This window comes from Drosophila miranda, chromosome 4 (assembly GCF_003369915.1).
Source record: "Drosophila miranda strain MSH22 chromosome 4, D.miranda_PacBio2.1, whole genome shotgun sequence".
Taxonomy (NCBI): domain Eukaryota; kingdom Metazoa; phylum Arthropoda; class Insecta; order Diptera; family Drosophilidae; genus Drosophila; species Drosophila miranda.
The window spans coordinates 29,338,492-29,350,957 of record NC_046677.1 but is presented as its reverse complement, the minus strand read 5'-3'; the positions used below and the strand labels follow the sequence as shown (position 1 = coordinate 29,350,957).

Below are 12,466 nucleotides of genomic sequence, written 5' to 3'. Positions count from 1 at the left end.
ATATGTTTTGTAAAAGACAAAGGCATATTTTTAAAATTAAAATACTTAAACTATGCGAAAAATCAACCAACAAATGTGCTCACTCTTTCGGATGTGGTATGCGGGATCCAGATCCACTGTTGTCGGGTCTCGTCTCGCTCTCTCTCTCTCTGGCCGACTATCTATTATCATCTGCTCGAGAATCATGCGATGCTTAACACAGTTGCCATTGTCCAATGACAGGGCGTGATGTCGTCGTCGTCTCGAGAGTGAGATGTAAGCCGGAATCTAATCAATTTTTATGGCTCAGGCACCACCTGGTGGGCCTACAGCCGCCTACAGTGTTGTCACCTGGAACGCTGGCATGTCGCTAAGTCCCACAGCAAATAAACTTAACGCTCTGCGGCTTCCCGCAAAATTATGGTATGATAGCCCCCGTTATAAAGGGTGGGGATTTAGCCTGATTTCTGGGAATTTATCGCCCTTTGTGCATCATTTAAGGCGAAGAGCTTTCAGATTTCATTCGAAATCGAAATTGAGAAACACCACTCTGCCTCCACCGATTTGTAAGTATTTCTGGTTTGGCTTTAATCGGCTTTACACACTCAAAATCGTATAGCCTTGAGGCTCTTTGATGCCATGTCCCACATTGGCTTTATTGTTATTATCGTTTCTGGGAATCCAGTTTTATCATTCCCCGAAGAGTTGCTGCCACAGTTATCATCGAGGCAATTACACTCTTAGCTTACATTTCGCTAGCTGATAATTAATCAATGATTATATGTGGTTCTTTTCCTTTACGTACCATTCGATGGAATGACTCTTTGTATTCATAATTTTTTGGGGTTTCCAGGAAGGTTGGGCTTCTATCAACTTGCATCTTATCTTGGGAAATAACTTGGGGATGTTTCGCACTTCCTATCTAATATCTATAGATATCATTCTTTCGTCTAATAAGTTTTGCCATGCGATGAGGTCAGACAACAGCAGAGACTGCGACTACGGCTCCTACAGCTGCGTCTACGCTGGCGAGCATACCAAACGGGTGTTTTGAGGGACACAAAACCAGTGCCGGCTGTACTCGTAAGAAAGGATTAGGATTAAGATTAGGATTGATAATCCTCTTGGAAGTACTTACATTTCTTTGTCTGATCCAATTCCACATCGAGAGTGGGAGTTGCCTCTGGCAAGGGCATATGGGCTTTAAGCTCATCCAACAACTCGCTCAGCTCTTGGGAATCCTTGGCGATGCTGCAAAGCTCCTCCTGCTGGAAGTCGGGATTGATTTGCTTGCACAACAAGATCTGACTGATGACATTCCCCAGATTAGAGGGAGCAGTGCGCGAAGGAGCTGTATGGGGGATACAATCAGTGAATCAGTGAATGGCTCCTTAGAAGAACATCTCGCCCACCATAATACTCGGTCATATCGAGGGGCACCAGCTGAATCAGACGATAGCTCTTGATCAGCTCGTGATGGAACAGCTGGCTCAGATGGTAGAGCAACGTCAGGTGCATTCTCTCGCTGGGACTGCCCAGACAGTGGCGCGGCTGCGGGGTGATCAGGTGTGCCGTGTGCTTGCAGGCGTCCAAGCAGCTGCGCCTCAGCTTCCGGATCTTCTCGCGCAACTCCGGCGAGTCCCGCGCCTGTCCAATGAAGATGAGCATCTCCCGAAACTGGGCCACACTGCAGTTTATTTCGGTTATGAGCTGAGAAAAGAAACCATACATAAACTACTCGTTTAATTTGGGATGAGACAGAGACTCATACCTTTTGTGGGTCTCGCGAGGGAAGCAACAGCTGCGGCAGATAGATGGACAGTCGATGGGCTATAATCGTGGAGTTTCTGATGGCCAGGGCAGTGCTGCTGGCCACACTTGCCGCTGGCTTCTCTCCGATGTCCTTTAGGGCTGCCGCCGCGAAGACACCTCCGTTAACACCTCCGACTTGGGCCATGCTTGGATGCAGACTGTGGCATCCTCGAAAGTCGGCTATAAAAAGCCAGCGAATGCAACTGTCTGCAATGATGTGAGTCCCGTCCCATCGCCAGTCTGTATTGTATGTGTGCCTGTGCTTCACTGTGTCTGTCTTATGTAAGCAATTGCGGTTGTCCTGTCTCTCATTACCTTGTGTCAACAAGCCACGGCACGGCTGCTAAACAACTACAAGTGAGGGGCACGTAACAAGTGGGGAAAACATACACAGCCTTAGACCCAGCAGCAGCACCAGAACCAGCGCCAGCACCAGCCCCAACCCCACAGTTCCACTTTAATCAGAACCGGTGCCAAGCTAGCAGCAGATGAAGCTATTATGAAAAGCAGCAGAGCAGAAAATTGTAGATTTATGGGTTCTCATTCCACTAAAATAAAATATATACAAAATCGCTCATGTAACCAGGTCAGGAAATTACTCAAAAAATGATACATCGGTTTGGAAGCCCGGCACATCGATGTACATATCAACGGTGTCACAGTCGATGGCTGCCAGCTCCTCAAAGATCATCTCATCCTCGATTTCCAAAAGGGGATCCTGCAGGAGAATACAGATGAAGTGAATGGAAGGTTTGAAAGGATATTGGGATAGGCACCTACAATCTTGGCATACTTCCAGCACTCCAAGGCCTTGTAGTTTTCCCCCAAGCGGAGATTAATCAGAGCAAGAAAACCCCAAATGATGGGCACATGATTCTGTGATCGGGTGCAATTGGCAAAGCACTGCAAAGCCATATCGAGGTTGTCCAGCTTGTAGAAGGCCTTGCCCATAAGATAGCTCGAGACCATGGGAATCAGCTTGCCGATGTACGGATAGCTTAGGGCCTGAATGACCTTGTAGTAGTCCCCATTCTCGTAGGCAATGTAACCCAAACGCATTTTGCTAACAACGAAATAATCCCGCTCATTCTCGTCGAGTACGGGAAGCTCCAAAGTGGCACCATAGAAGATGGCCGCCTTCGCCATATTGCCTCGATAGTACTCCACATTCCCATTGAGTTGGGCATTCATTGCGGCCTGAAAAGCACAAAGCAGGATATCAGAAAATAACATCAAATAGGAAGAGAGTAGAGAAACCCACCGCTCTATCATCTTTGCCGAATTTAAAGGTCCGCACCACAAAATTATCTTCCAATCGATTGAGTAGAATCTTCAGCTGAGTGTTGATCATATATCGATTCGCTTCGGAGCACTGATCTCCCACAACGCTGAACACCACTTGGGCGAACTCGTAGAGGCCCAAGCGCACGAATGTTTTGAAAACATCAAAGAATACAGTGCCGCGAATCGTTGAGAATTCCGGAAGGATAGTCAGAAATATGCCCCACAAACTGTACGGAGATGTGGAAGCACCATGACGGCCTTGCTTCATTTGCATAGTGGCAAAATTGCCTTGCCAACGGGCATAGGCACATCCGGGCTCATATTTGAACTTCGAATAGTAGCAGAATAGCAGGATCCAGCCTTCATGCATTAGTGCATTTGCCTTCGTGAACTCAAAAAGACTACGTAACAGGCACTCCGTACTATTCGCAGCTGTTTCCGGATCGTCCCGCGTATCTAGGTATTTTAGGTACAGCTTAATCCAGTCTCTGTGAATGGTACGTGATATCAGTCATGTGTGATAAGGACTGTGTACGATAACTTACGCAAAGTATTCATAGGTTTCCGGCACACGATATTCCTGCGAGTTAAAATACGCCTTTGCATCGGCATATTCGCACCGTTCCATATGCACGATAACCATAAAAAAGTTCAATCGATCATCATATGACTTTTCGGTGCAAGCCTGAAAAAATTAATTATACGAAAAAGGAAGTAAGTTAAGGGAGGTTCAAATCTGATGAGTAAGTGGTTTTTGACTTCCCCTTAAAAAATAATCAGCTAAATATATTCCCTAACTATGACCGATGACTTACTTCCGATTCAGTTCATTCATAACTGATACACTACCGGGAAGTTAATGTCAGTCAGTTATTCATAACATTCAATCTAATCAAATTAGCGACAAAATGTCGTGAATCACTGTAAGCATTTTAGGAAGCGTTTGATCGTTTTCTTTCTCACAAAAAAGAGTGACAAATTGTGGTTGCACAGACACAGGTATAGGTTATTGTTTGAGGAATGTAGGAACATTTGTTTATATGTCTACATATCTCATATCAAACAGACGCGACTGTTTGTGCACTTAATTTGTCCATTTTTCGATTCGGTATATGTTTCGTTCGGTCATTTTGAATCAGTGTCTCATCAAAATTTTCGCCCAAAATTTACTGAAAAAGCAGCTATCGTCATTTTTACTGAGTCAGATTCGAAAATTTCGGCTTAAGCTTTTTTATAAAGATTTTATAAATACTGCGGATTCATGCAGAGCTATAATCTGTATCTTAAATTGTTTACCATTTTCTTGGCTGAGTCTTAAACCAGTTAAATGCTAAAAATACAATTCACTCACTCTCTACGTGATTAGAATCGGGTCACTGTAATAAATGAAGAACTAACCTTCTCAAGCACATACTGAGCCATACGATCATCCTTGACAGCATACAGCAGTTTGATGGCATTGATATAATCGATAATTTCATCCATTTGAATTTGGGGATGAACTACGAAATTATCGAAGCCCGCATCCTCGACTCTGTTCAATATTCTATAGATTCGGGGCTCCAGCTCATTATAGGCGTCGGCGCACAGGTTCTAAGGAGATATGTTCCAATTGAATCACTCTACTACAACCACTCTCTACAACGACTACTCTACTGACCTTAAATTCCGCATTTGTTTTGGTGGGGGTGCGCGTATTGAACACGCTGCCCAAGAGCTTCAGCAAGATGTTCGTCAGGTTGTGGATGTCGCAGCAAAAGTGTGGTTTCCGATCCTCGATGGCCTTCACGCTCTTACTGAGAATAAAGCTGATGGTTTCGCGCATGAACATGTCGAAACGAGCATAGGACTCTCGCTGGGTCTCCGCCAAGTCCACTACAAGTGACTCTTTGTAGGGCTGATCGCAAAATAGGAGGCGGTTCTGGCTAATGAAGCTCTCGCGAAATACCTTTAGCTCCTGGTAGATCGCGCCGATCGGAGCCAGCAGGCAGAGCTTAATGATGGCAAACGTCGGCAGCATAGTCTCGTTCTTGCCACTCCGCTGACTCAGGATGCTCACGATCGTCTGCCGCTTGGCTCGGGACTTCCTCTTGCCCACGTATTCCAACGCGACGGCAAAGCGCATGGTTTGCACTAAACAAGAAACAAATTTTAAGCCAATTCGAACTTAGCTGAGAATTGAAGTACTTACCTCCTGGATATAGCATTATGGCCGGATCCAGAATGCCCTGGAACACCTTATGGTAGGAGTTCCTGGAGCTCGACTGGAAAACTTCCACTGCCATGTCATACTGCTGGCATACAATAGCATTGCACAGAGCATCGGCCATCGCCTTGGTGAGGATATAGCGATGAAAGCCATTGCAGATGATCGCCTCATCAAAGATAGTGTCAATCATAGAAAATTCTACCTCCAGGCCTTCGGAGGGGGCGAGCTGCGAGAAAAGCTTGTGCATCTCCACCTCCATGGTGGACTTCAGGCCGGTGGTTTTGTATCCCGGGATGGTCTGGCGGAAGTACTCGAAGACATGGTGTATGAACTGCTTGCTTATGCAGTCCTGTTCCAAGTTCGAGAACTCGCACAGTGGAATCAACTGGAATTCGTTGCCCTGGTTGGGCAGCTTCGAGCGAAAGCTGATCCTAATCATCATGGAGTCCACATCCAGCAGGTACTCTTCCTTTAGATTGTAGATGGACTCAAAGGTAATGAAGGCCATGTTGGTGAAAGTCAGCTCCTTGGCAATGGGCAGCAGTGTATATAGATCCCAATCCGTGTGGACGGTGGTGCGGAGCTCTTGGGGCACATCGGGTACGGGATAGAGGTAGAGACACTCACTGATCAAGCTGCGATGATGACCGAACAGCTTGATCACGTCCAGATAGCCAGCGCTGAGCAGCACCAGCTGCTCATTCCCAGGGTGATAGTCGATCTCCCTGTGCTCATCATAACCAACGTCAAAAATGCTGGCCACGGAAACCATCTGTGGATCGTCAATAAATTCACCATCCTCCGCCTCCCCCTCCTCGCCGTTATAATCGCTGGTTATATCGCTCTGCCGCATGTAGAGCATAACAAGGAGCGGATTGTTGGCTGCATGGTTGATGCGGTCCAGGTTGTCCTGCTGGAAGACCAACGCAAATGTGGGCCTCGTATTGAACTCATTCTGCCGGATAATCCCTTCGGTGTTGTAGTGCTCGTCGCACTTGATGATCAAACTGTCGCCCTGCCTTAAATGGATCTCCAATGGATGGATCGTCTTTGGCAGGGTGGTCGGGCAGATCTTTGCCAGTTGTATATACAAAAATACATTCGGCGGCTCTGGATGGACAGGGGAAGCAGCTTCCAACGATTCAACACTGGTTTTACGGGTACCCTTTTGACGTTTTGCTGGCATTGTCGATCAAATTGTGTTTAGGTTTATATTTAAACTCTAACGGGAAATTACAAGCAATCAGATCGAAAAATGTTTTACCGAAGACCAGAGTGGGGGTAACTAAATTGGATGTAGATTTAACCATCGCACTGCCAATGTTCCAATATGATGGAATTCATCATTCGGTTTTTAAACGCGTAACTTTTGATTATTTCTAAGGGCATATTAATGCCATTTATAGTGCAAAGTCAATGTTACGCAGCTCTGGCAGCCCTGGCCCAAACTGTGTGGTTACCGTGTAGTTGCCATGTAATAAATTGAGCAAATGTAAACAAAAAAACACATTTCGCATTTTTATTTGACCTTCTTCGCTAAAACCTTTTTTTAGACTAAATCCAACAAATGCAAGAGTTTAAAATCATTCAGTCAAGTAGAAAATAGATTCATCAATCGTATAAAATTGAGTGGGCATGGCTAAATGTTCTATATAGCTAGTAATATTCAACGGAAGAAAGAAAACGAGGAATATGTAAAATAGAACTTGAGTTTCAGTATTTTTATAATTGAAGGGTATATTTTAGTATATTTCTGAGGCTCGGACGGTATATTTAACGATAAATCCGTGGTCACACTGCCGCGACCGCACGTGAAGATTTGTAGCATCTGCGTAGTTACAGTGTAGTTGCCATGTAATAAATTGAGCAAATGTAAACAAAAAAACAACACGGCTGCACGTGAAGGCTCCAATTTGGTTTTCTGTGTGTGTGTTATGCAATTGAATTGTGTGAAAATTGTGGAGAACCGCATGAATTGAATGTGTTTAACGAGTGTCAACTGGTGTAGGCTCCCCACGTAGCGGCAAACATCCGAAATGTATCGTTTGCTGAGCTCAAATCGAGCCGCAGCCATGCACAAGGTGCTCCGAGCGCCACCCACGGCCAACGGCACGACAACGGCGTGCTGCGATTGCGGCGGTACCTTTGCATCGCAGAATTTCGTACATTATCAGCAGTACTATCAGATGCTATACCGCCAAATGCCGGCAAGTGAGTGATGAAGTACGCATGAAACAGAATCTCAATTATTGTGCATCGCATTCTTTGAATTTCAGTTACTGCAACACCATTCGCACACCGGCCACAGACCACTGCACCGACACAGACGGAGGCCGAGAGCCATGGAAAGAAGAAGCGCTTGCGCAAGCCACGCTACGCCAAGTATGTGGAGCTGCTGGAGGGTATGTACTTGCCACAGAAGTCCACAAAAGTAAATTGAATGATTGCAATTGGTTTCTCGATTTGCAGTCACTGAGCAGACCGCCAGCGAACGAAAGTCGCGCGTTAAGCGCCTCAAGTCGAAGAAGCTGGCCGAGTTCATACAGAAAACCCAAATGCAAATACTGGAGAAGCGGGCCCGGGAAGAAAAACGCGGCTTGAAGAAGGGCAAAGTCGGCCTGGAGCTGGACATGTCCCAGCGGCAGCCCGTGGAGTACCAGAAAATCGACATGGAGGCACTGGATGGGTCCATTTTGGAGTCTGGCATATACGATGACCGGCCTTTGCTCTTCTTTGGCAAGGACGAGTACACAAAACAAATCATCGCGAGTCCCGAAGAGGTGCAAAACATCCTCAAGAGTTTTCACAACTTCCGCGACATCATCGAGAGCATGGGGAGTGAGCAGCAGGAAGCCGATTTCGGGTGAGTCATGTCAATAAGTAATGAAACCAATTAATTAACCAATTTCTTTTCTCTGTAGCCTCAGTGCACCCAAGCCCGCGGACGAGCTGGAAGTGGTGGATCCCTTTGAAACCATAGAACCCTACATCAATCCTTTAGACAAAAGCAGCCCCGCTGTCACAGCTGTCGTTGTGCCCAACGTTACAGCCAAGTCCAAAAAGCGGTAGACCAGTCTTCTTCCTAATCTTACACTCTACGATTGTTTTAAGTCCTTCCTTTCCGTTCCGTTTGATAGATTCAAGTCAAAGGTTCACGTGAATGAGGAGCAGGAGCGTCTGAGCAAGCAGCGAGCATTGCAAATCAATTTGCATACCTATTTGAATGTCTGTGTCTCCGCCAATATGCTGAGTCGAGCCCTGTCCACCATCATTGCGTATCGCAGCCGGATCAAGAAGAGCTCGAGTCCACGTCTAACCGAAGGCCTCCTCACGATTGATCTCTACAACATCTTGCTGCATGGGTATGCGGGCAAGGGATCCTTCGAGCGCTTCGAAGATATGTTTAAGCTGCTCGAAGAGGATGGCTTGACGTTCAACGAACAAACCTATGCGGCCATCTTCGAGTGTTTGGGTCGTTTAGAACCAGACGAACAGAACCAGCACAAGCTGACCCAGTACATATCCCAAGCGGAGGATGAAGGCTTCACTTTGAACCAGATTATGGATAAGTCTAAGTTCGTTGCCGATCAACGTGACATTGCCCTGGACGCACTACGTCGGATTCGTCCCAATTTCACGCCTGTCTATGTGCCGCCGCTACTGGGATATGACAACGAGCTTCTGAATCATCTGAACGATCATGTACTGCCAGTGGGCGCAGATACTGAAGCGAGAACAACGGATGCAGACTGCGCCATTATGAATTCGAAGAGGGGTTATAGCAAAGCGAAACTAGAGCAACTCGCTCGCGATCAGCTGAAAGTAGAACTAGACGGCTGCATCACCATCAAATCGATCGAGAAAACCAAAGAGTTTGCCAATGCTGATAAATGCGTATGTGCTGGATTAGATTCATTCTTATTTGTGCTACAATTTTTTTTTTTCCTTCCAGCGCGAACGACTGAAGGAGCTGGAGCAGAGTTGGCGTAAACAAATCTCGACAGCTATTGTACGCGACCTCAACACGTTGCGTGCCCAAGTACGCTTCAAGCCGCATGGCTACATGAACTACTACACATATCTGAAGTCCCTGGACACCGCACATTTTGCCGACATACTCATCAAGGAGCTGTACAAGCTGGGCGAGGGTTCGGAGACGTTTAGTCCGACGGTGGGGCAGCTGTACAAGGAGCTTGGCGAGAAGGTGCAGCAACGCTATCAGATCGAACAGAAGAAGCACAACGGCACGCTTGAGAAGGTCGGTGAGATCTACAGTTCCTATTGCGATCTCTGGGACAGTGGCAATAACCAGGACAATGCACGACAAGCGTGGCAGCGTCTGGTACACGAGCAGAGGGAGAGCGGACCCAGCATGGATCTGCCCGAGGTGCCATGGCCGTCGAACGTGCTGGCCGGTGTGGGTCGATTCCTATACAACATTCTGATGCGCGACATCAAGATCGATCCGCACATAATGCGTCAGAAGAGTAAATTGAAGACCACCTCATCACAGAACCTGCTTCCCGCCTTCTACACATTGTTCCGCAATCAGGGTCGCCTCGTCAAGGAGGAGGTGAAGCCGCACCCGGTGCTCTCGAGATTACTGCGTGGCTCGCGCCAGCAGACTCTCACCTTTGACTCCAATCTGGTGCCGATGCTGTGTCCCCCGCAACCCTGGAGTACGCCCCACAATGGTGGTTACCTGCTAAACAAATCCGAGTTGATTAGATTGCCACATCAGGCCATTCAGCAGTGGGAGCGGATACGGGCCTCGAATCCGCAGCATCTCTACCCTGCATTGGACTCGCTCAACCAACTGGCCAGCGTTCCGTGGCGCGTGAACACCCAGCTGCTGGATGTCATCATCGAGGTATTTCAGAATGGTGGCGATGCCAAGCTGGACGTGCCCCAGCCGCCCACTTCCCTGCCGCCGCTGCCAACCCTCCTCAAAAACAGCGAGGGCAGTGGCGTCTCCAATGCGGATCTCGCCAAGCAATTCCGCGAGAAGCTCGGCCATCGACGGAAGAAGGCCGAGATGTACAGTCTGTGGTGCGATGCCCTCTACAGATTGTCCCTGGCCCAACATGTAAGTAATCTAAAATATTATCCAGTTCGTTCAGGGACTATATTTCTCCGAATACCCTTTGCAGTACCGCGACAAGGTCTTCTGGCTGCCGCACAACATGGACTTCCGAGGACGCGTCTATCCTGTGCCGCCACATCTCAACCATTTGGGTTCTGATCTGGCTCGATCGATGCTCATCTTCGATCAGGCCCAGCCGCTGGGCGTCGATGGATTCAGTTGGCTCAAGCTGCACTGCATCAATCTGACGGGCCTCAAGAAGCGCGACTCGGTACGCGAGCGTCTGCTGTATGCGGAGGAGATAATGCCGGAGATACTGGACTCGGCGGATAATCCTCTCACCGGTGGCATGTGGTGGGCCAAGTCGGACGCACCGTGGCAGACGTTGGGCTGCTGCATGGAGATAGCCAATGTATATCGTTCCCCCGATCCAGCCGCCTATATGAGTCGTTTTCCCATTCATCAGGATGGCTCCTGCAACGGGCTGCAACATTATGCAGCTTTGGGTCGTGACAAGGCGGGCGCCTACAGCGTCAACCTGGCACCGTCGCCCATACCGCAGGATGTGTACAGTGCAGTGGCCACGCTGGTGGAGCGCGGTCGGAAAGCCGATGCCCAGAACGGACTGCATGTGGCCGAGGCGCTGGCTGGATTTGTGCGCCGTAAGGTTATCAAGCAGACGGTGATGACTACAGTCTATGGTGTGACCCGCTACGGGGCCCGACTGCAGATAGCGCGACAGCTGAAGGACATCGATGACTTCCCCAAGGACTGGGTGTGGCCGGCGTCAACTTACCTAACGACCAAGACGTTCGAGAGTCTACGTGAGATGTTCACATCGACGCGAGAGATCCAAGACTGGTTCACGGAGTGTGCGCGTCTCATTTCGGGCGTGTGCAGCCAGAACGTGGAGTGGATCACCCCGCTGGGTCTGCCCGTGGTGCAGCCGTACAACCGGCAGGAGATAAAACACACCTCACGTACCGGACTGCGCGTCAACGCCAACATGTCCATGGACATGTACGAGCGGCCTAACATCCTCAAGCAGAAGAACGCCTTTCCGCCAAACTTTATCCACTCGCTGGACTCGTCCCACATGATGCTCACCTCGCTACACTGCGAGCGGAAGGGCATCACCTTTGTGTCCGTGCACGACTGCTTCTGGACGCATGCCTGCACTGTGCCCGAGCTGAATCGCAGCTGCCGGGAGCAGTTTGTGGCACTCCACTCGCAGCCAATTCTCGAACAACTCTCGGACTTTATGCGGAACACGTACAGCTTCAAAGACAAGTAGGTTTCCTCACTATATTTGGCTTTATTTTCGTTCTTAAATAAACACTATCTTGTTCTTACAGCGACTTTACTAACGATGGCTCCGTGGAGGATCTCTCCAAGCGCCAGCTGAATCGCACCCTCAAGCAACTCCCCCAAAAGGGGGACTTTGAACTGCGCAACGTACTGGACTCGATCTACTTCTTCAGCTAGGATATGGTTATTCCCACTAAAGCTACACGTACAAACAACAAACAACAACAGTGCCTAATTTTAATTCTATTCATTAGCTCTACGCAATATTACTACATATTTAATTTGTTGAAAAATTCGGCCTTTGATACCAAAAAACAAACAAAAAGAAACCAACGAGATCGTCGAGTGGATCGATGCCAAATGTGATTTTGTAAAATGCTTATTAAAATTATTCCTTTTAATTGTTTAAAACAGTGTTTTTGTGTTTTAGCGAAATGGACTACTAAAATTGTGCAGCTACTGAGCTTCAGAGCCCTAATACATATCCAAAGTATTCAGGATTTCCTGGCCAACAAGCTTCACTATAGATCAGAACACAGATTGATGTATTAATTATTAAATCTTATTAAATTTACCAAATTCTAGAGGAATTTTCCTAACTTTTCCGGGAATAATTTCCATTTTCATAGATAAATTTGTTTTTCTTCTATTTATTTAATTTAAATCAGTCAAATTTATTTGATTTTCATTAAATTTCACCAAAATCTCATTTGGAAATTTAATTACACGCCGCACATCCCGTTGCGAGAAAACTGTGTACATTATTCTGTATTTATCCAATGCCATTTTAT

The 12,466-nt window shown here is 47.4% G+C and overlaps 3 protein-coding genes across 3 annotated transcripts; 1 reads left to right on the top strand and 2 right to left on the bottom strand.

Annotated features, from left to right (window-relative positions):
• Positions 1-15: 15 nt before the first annotated feature.
• On the bottom strand, positions 16-2,232 carry LOC108162597. Its single transcript, XM_017297415.2, has 4 exons — positions 1,751-2,232; positions 1,392-1,689; positions 1,118-1,330; positions 16-1,054 (listed from the first exon to the last, which is right to left on the bottom strand). The coding sequence occupies exons 1-4, from the start codon at positions 1,934-1,936 to the stop codon at positions 930-932; spliced, it is 822 nt and encodes a 273-aa protein (XP_017152904.1). The 5' UTR covers positions 1,937-2,232; the 3' UTR covers positions 16-929.
• An 83-nt stretch (positions 2,233-2,315) lies between these two features.
• On the bottom strand, positions 2,316-6,664 carry LOC108162594. Its single transcript, XM_017297412.2, has 7 exons — positions 5,267-6,664; positions 4,736-5,208; positions 4,474-4,668; positions 3,621-3,760; positions 3,053-3,563; positions 2,572-2,988; positions 2,316-2,509 (listed from the first exon to the last, which is right to left on the bottom strand). Exons 1-7 carry the CDS (start codon positions 6,468-6,470, stop codon positions 2,387-2,389), a joined length of 3,063 nt encoding a protein of 1,020 aa, XP_017152901.1. The 5' UTR covers positions 6,471-6,664; the 3' UTR covers positions 2,316-2,386.
• A 475-nt stretch (positions 6,665-7,139) lies between these two features.
• Positions 7,140-12,086, top strand: LOC108163452 (DNA-directed RNA polymerase, mitochondrial). The gene is made up of 8 exons (XM_017298740.2): positions 7,140-7,495; positions 7,561-7,686; positions 7,754-8,147; positions 8,206-8,349; positions 8,422-9,178; positions 9,237-10,370; positions 10,435-11,657; positions 11,723-12,086. Exons 1-8 carry the CDS (start codon positions 7,321-7,323, stop codon positions 11,850-11,852), a joined length of 4,083 nt encoding a protein of 1,360 aa, XP_017154229.1. The 5' UTR covers positions 7,140-7,320; the 3' UTR covers positions 11,853-12,086.
• The last annotated feature ends 380 nt before the right edge of the window (positions 12,087-12,466 follow it).